Source organism: Triticum urartu, chromosome 7A, assembly GCF_056163025.1.
Source record: "Triticum urartu cultivar PI428250 chromosome 7A, HENAU_Tu73, whole genome shotgun sequence".
Lineage (NCBI taxonomy): Eukaryota > Viridiplantae > Streptophyta > Magnoliopsida > Poales > Poaceae > Triticum > Triticum urartu.
Window position 1 is genome coordinate 175,653,336 of NC_141879.1, and position 6,497 is coordinate 175,659,832.

At 44.3% G+C, this 6,497-nt stretch overlaps 1 protein-coding gene across 1 annotated transcript; it reads right to left on the bottom strand.

Moving 5' to 3' along the window:
- Positions 1–1,997: 1,997 nt before the first annotated feature.
- Positions 1,998–2,735, bottom strand: LOC147958849 (uncharacterized). Its single transcript, XM_087532332.1, has one exon. It carries the CDS (start codon positions 2,733–2,735, stop codon positions 1,998–2,000), a length of 738 nt encoding a protein of 245 aa, XP_087388458.1.
- Between the last annotated feature and the right edge of the window lie 3,762 nt (positions 2,736–6,497).

Here is a 6,497-nt window from a genome sequence, read left to right on the forward strand (position 1 = left end):
CAGATCGATCTTGGAAAATACCTTAGCTCCTTGCAATCGATCAAACAGATCATTGATCATCGGCAGTGGGTACTTGTTCTTGATTGTTACTTCGTTCAATCCTCGATAATCAACAACCATCCTTAACGATCCATCCTTCTTCTCCACTAGAAGTACTAGCGATCCCCAAGGTGAAGAACTTGGGCGAATATAACCTTTATCTAGTAACTCCTTAATCTGCTTCTTAATCTCCTCCAAATCTTTTGCGGGCATCCTGTATGGTCTCTTAGATATGGGTCCTGTGCCTGTCAAAAGCTCAATCAAAAACTCAATATCTCTATCCGGTGGCATGCCTGGCAACTCCTCCGGAAATACGTCAGGGAAATCCTTCACCACTGGTACTTCCTCCTGCACAAATCCTGATAAGGAATTTACTTGAGTCCTCTTCGGCACATGCCGAGATACATACTTGATCCTTCTTCCTTCTGGCATTGTAAGCAAAATTGACTTACTGGCGCATTCAATGTTCCCTCCATACTTCGATAACCAATCCATGCCTAATATCACATCTAATCCTTGAGATTCCAATACTATTAGGTCCAAGGGAAATACATAGTTACCAATCCTTAATGGTAACCGATCACACCATAGATTAGCCATATACTCTGCTCCAGGCGAGGTTACTAACATGGGTGACCTAGGGGCTTGGGTTGGCAGTTTATACTTATCCACAAATCCCCTTGAGATGTATGAATGCGATGCACCAGTATCGAAAAGAACAAGTGCAGTAAATGTCTTAAGCAAAAACTTACCTATTACTGCATCTGACTGAGCTTTAACCTCCTCCACGTTAACGTGGTTCACCTGTCCCCTATTGAAAGGGTTCGGCTTCTTCCCAGAGCTTACATTGCCATTTCCACTCTGGGCTTCAGGACATTCATTGGCGTAATGTCCAGTCTTCTGGCACTTATAGCAAGTGACTTGGCTCAGGTCTCTCTTGGCTGGCGTCGATGGGTTGGTACGGTTCTGGCCGTTGCTTCCTCCATTCCCGTTACCATTCTTGGGGCCATTATGATTGTGCGAGCTGCCTCCTCCATGGGTATGCTGAAAATGTCCTCCCGGTTTAGGGGTAAAACGTGGCTTCTGCTGAGCTCCGAAATTGTACTTCCCTTGTCCATACTTCCTCTTGCGGTTTTCAATCTGCTGTTGCTTCCCTTCAACCATAAGAGCGCGATCTACCAACTCCTGGTAGTTGTTGAAGCTTGCTACCATCAACTGCATGCTCAACTCATCATCCAGTCCTTCCAGAAACTTCTCCTGCTTAGCTGCATCCGTAGCAACGTCATCTGGGGCATAACGTGCTAGCTTACTAAAGTCATCCACATACTGGCCAACTGTCCGTCCTCCTTGGTGCAAGTTGCGAAACTCACGCTTCTTCATGGCCATAGCTCCTGCTGACACATGGGCAGTACGGAAAGCCTGCTGAAATTGGTCCCATGATGCTGCTGGTCCATCCAACTGATGTGCGGCAAAGCGCACCTTCTCAGCATCAGTACATCCTGTAGTGGTTAACTCCCTTCCAATCTTGTGGAGCCAACCATCTGCTACTATAGGCTCGGTGCTACTAGAGAACACCGGCGGATTCAGCCTAAGAAAACGGGTTAAGTGATCCACAGGTGGTGGCGGTGGTGGGTTGTTGTTGTTGTTGTTCCCCTTATTCTGATTCTGGACTAGCAACTGCATCAACATATTCTGCTGCTGGATCAACTGAGTGAGCTCCGGTGGGAAAGCAAATCCATTGTCACGTCTCGGAGGCATCTGGGGGGTTTAGAAAAGAGGAGAATATAGAATAGAATGATGTCTAGAGGGAAAACACTACCCATATGCACATGAGGCAAATGCAAACAAAATCACTTCATTCAATCAAACAAGGGCATACAACGGTCTATCTATCGTTAGAAAAGTGCTCGGGCTATACTAGATACATGGGGAAATACTACTACTTATATGGGGGTCGACTAGAAAAACTGCTCCGATGAATACTCCATGATATCTGCTCCGGCTTCATCAACATAGTCATCATCGCTATCGTCTGGGTCCGAGTCGGTGTCGTCGATGATGATGTAGTTCTCTGGACAAGTGCAATCTTCGTCTTCTCCTCCAGTTGCGGGAAATCCCATAAATATTTTTAGCTTCTTCTTTAGATCATCGTTCTTCTCCATGAGTGTTGCTATTTCCTCCTCATATCCATCGCGTGTAGACTTGAGTTCTTCTTCCAGCTCCGTGATCTTGGTCATGGCCTTCTTCAGGTCTATCATGCCTGCGCACATCTGGTTCTCCTGACGTCGAATGTGCTGGTTTAACTCCTGGATGAAAGATTCAATTGATCTATCCTTCCTGGTGCTGATCATCTCCCATTGCTCATCTCGCCGCCCACAAATCTGGTAGATAGTATCCTTGAGATCCTTGTGGTAGACTTTTCCAATGCGTCCCATCGTGATGTGGGCTGCCATGCTCTTTCCTAGACTCCAGGTTGGTGCATCAAAGGAAAACTCTATGGGCTCAGTGACGGGCATGAACGTCCTTCCTGGAACTTGAACTTGAATCATCCAGCGCTCCTCTTCAGGTAAAGTAGCATTGTAGGTTCCGGTGAAGCTTGGTACTCCGATGTTCAGGTATCTAGTGACTTCCTTCAAGTGACGTCCAAAGGGTGTATCTTCATCCGGTTGCGTGAACTTGTTCCTTGCATCCGCCATCCTAAAAGAGTAGAAAAGATGAGGAGTCAGAAATGAGAAGACGGAGTATTGATCTAGGGCTTTGGCTTAGTGGTCGTGTCCTACAGTCAGCGTGTGCTCTGATACCATCTTGTAGCGACCAGACCTCAAACAGTCTGATCTCTGTGCTTTAGTGTCATCCCTGGATCAGTAATGCTGACACGCACAATACTTGAAGGATTTATAACAGAGTAGCAATCACACACTTATTACATTGAATGTCTCAAAAGAGAACTTATTACAATAAATATGGCTTAAGGCCATCTAATAACGATAACAGCGGAAGGCTTGGAAGATAAGTGAATCCATCAACTCCAACGGCATCACTGAGTATAGAACCACGACCTAAAGGCACCTTACTCGTCGTCTGAAAAGTCTGCAACATGAATGTTGCAGCCCGGAAACGGGTCAGCACATGGAATATGCTGGCAATGTAATACATAGAGAGTAATGGAAGAATAAAGCTATACTACATGCATATATGGCTGGTGGAAAGCTCTATGGTTATAGTTTTGCGTAAAGGCAATTTTTCCCTACTGCAAAGGAATAAATTTTATTTAACTATCATGGTAGTTGTTAAACATTGAGAGTGTAGACACCCTCTCAATCCCAATTTTGTATCATCATTAAAACCCAACAGTATTAATTTAAAGTAACATGATGAGATTCACATGATAATCCAAGTACTAGATACTCAAGACGTCCATACCGGGGACACGGCTAACCATGATTAGTTTATACACTCTGCCGAGGTTTGCGCACTTTTCCCCACAAGACTCGATCTCCTCCGTTGGGATTCTCGCACTACATGGTGTTTGAGAACCGGATGACCGAGACATAGTCTTTCAGAAGCGCTAGCACCTTACGATCGGGTAGACAGTACCAACCTACATCCCCTACATCTGCTAGTCTACCACTCTAAGAGTTCGCATGGCTTAATCGCCTATGCTAGAGCCCATAGTAGCTTGTGGCTGCACACGGAAGTTTCTAGTATGAATAAATCTCATGATCCCTTTGAGCCTGGGTGGCGGTCCATAAAGAAAAACAGGCAATTGCTGGAATACCCAGGTGCCTCAATCCACCCAGATGTGTGTTTAAGTTTCCACCTTAAATAAACCATTAATTTATCAATCTCACATCTGTCATGGATACACTCTCCCAATCCACGTCTACTAGCATAGCATGGCATAATAAGCAAACGTAGAAGTAACTCCCAAGGGTTGATAATAAAACAGGTAATAGGTTCTACCTCATCTACTTCCCAAAACCACATATTAATCAGATCCTAATTGTGCAATTGTTTGAGGATTGATCTAATGCAATAAAACTGAGTAGTAAAGAGGTATGATCAAAGTGTTACTTGCCTTGCTGATGATCCGTGAAACCTAGAGATTTGAAGTAGCAAGCGGCGCACTCCGGGTACTCTATCGCAAACAAACAAGCATACAATAAGTACTCGTCTAATGCACGGGTAAAACTCAAGTAAGAAAACTAACCATAAAGTTCAACTTAAGAACTCTGGTTTGCAAAAAGAACCAAATCGAACGAAGCTACGAAAGTCAAACGGCGAAAGAAACAAACTTCGTTTACTAATCTAGATCTAAGTCAAATTTTACAGATGCAAAAACTTGTTTGAGTTGGTTAAATGGAAAGAGGATTTCGAGATGAAACTCCAGGCGCTTGAATCGCCTGATTCCGATAAACGAGCGAAAAGTTATACTAGAACGAAAATCGGATCAGAAATCGCGATCGGAAATAACCGCGGAAAAATCCGAGAAAAAGAAAAACTGATGAACAGATTAACGAACGAACGTTCGTTAACTGAAACTAAACGACGAATTCGTCCATTAAAATGAACGGGTGAACGCTCGCTAAATAAATAAACCGGAAAATAAAACCGATCTATTTGTAAAAAACGAATCTAGGGTTTTCTGAAAAAAGCAGATCGGTTTCTTTAGAAAAACCGGGGTGGCGGGCGGCTACCTCGGCTCGGGCTCCGACGAGGTCCGATGGGGTTACGGCAGGGCTCCGGTGGCGGTGTGCGGCGTGGGGTGGTGGGGCGGCGGCTTCTGGCGGCGGCGGGGCAAGGCGGCGGGGAGGCGGTTGCTTGCGGTGGCGGCGCAAGGCAGCGGGGTGGCGGCAAGCGGCGGCGCGGGCGGCGAGGGGCTGCGGCTGCGGCGACTTGGGGCTCCAAGGGGGCCCGGGGTGGTATTTAAAGGGGGAGAGGCGGCGGCGGCTCCGACTTGGGGAGGGGGTCGGGCGGCGGCTTGGACTCTCCCGAGTCCGGCGGCGGCACGGGACGGGGAGGCGGTGGCGCGGGCGGGCCGGCCTGGCTCGGCTGGGCTTCGGCCCAGTCGGGCGCAGGAGGTTTTTTTTTAATAAAATCCCGCCGAACTAAGAAAAAACCTAGAAAATAAATAAAAATCTAAAAATGCCAAAACAAATTTTCACCGTCTAAATAAAATATTTAGAACAGGATGAACATTTTCTTGGCCCTAAAATGCAGTTTTGAAAACGTGCATTTTTTCCTAAATTCAAATAAAATAGCGAGAAAACTCCGAAATAAAATCTTACTTGATTTTTTTTATTAAATCTTCAATATTTATTTATTTTGGGAAAGTCATTTTATTCCCTGTCTCATATTTTTATTATAGAAATAATTGAAGATAGAATAAATAAAATCAATGATCCTATTTTCAAATTTTGAGAAAAACCCAAATATGAAAATAACGAAATCCCCAACTCTCTGTGTGGGTCCTTGAGTTGCGTAGAATTTCTGGATCAGGCCAAAAGCAAATAAAATATGATATGCAGTGATGACCTAATGTATAACATTCCAAATTGAAAATTTGGGATGTTACAATCAGCATCACGCATTGCAAGCCTGGGTCCTTGCTTCCTTGAAGAACCACCTTGTAACATTTTCCTAAACATATTTCTTCCTCTGAAAATTTTTAGTAACTTCAAAATAAAAGTAAACCAAACTCAATAATATTGATAGCAACTACTCCTACAAGTGCCTAGGGCCTATATCATGCATCAAAACTACTTTTGACCATATAAATTTGACATGTAAGCTCAAGAACAGGGTCACCTAAGCAGAAAAAATTTGCAATGAATAAAGCACTGGAACAAAAACTAATTGGACCAATGGAGGAGTCACATACCAAGGAACAATCTCCCCAAGCAGTTTTGTGGGAGGTTCTTTGAGCAAGGAGATCGAAAATGGCAGCAAAGAGAGCTGGAACTCGTGCTTGAGTTGGTTTTTCGTGTTTGTGGGAGGAAGAAGAAGAGAATGGGTGCAGGAATAACTGGAGGAGGGCCACCATGGGCCCACGAGGCAGGGGGGCGCGCCCTCCACCCTCGTGGCAAGGTGGTTGGCCCCCCTGGTGTGTTCTTTGTTCCATAAATCCTCAAATATTCTAGAAAAAATCATATTTAATTTTCAGGGCATTTGGAGAACTTTTATTTTCGAGGTATTTTTATATTGCACGGATAATCAGATAACAGACAGACAAATATTTATTTTTATTTTATTTCAACTAAATAACAGAAAGTATAGAGAGGGTACAGAAGGTTGTGCTTCTAGTTTCATCCATCTCATGCTCATCAAAAGGAATCCACTAACAAGGTTGATCAAGTCTTGTTAACAAACTCATTCCGATTAACATGAAACCGGAGAAATTTCAAATAACACTAGGTTACCTCAACGGGGATATGCACATCCCCAATAATAAGTATATC

Bases quoted from the DNA above. Each gene is read 5' to 3' on its own strand.
- LOC147958849 (XM_087532332.1), bottom strand. From the start codon at position 2,735: ATGGCGGATGCAAGGAACAAGTTCACGCAACCGGATGAAGATACACCC.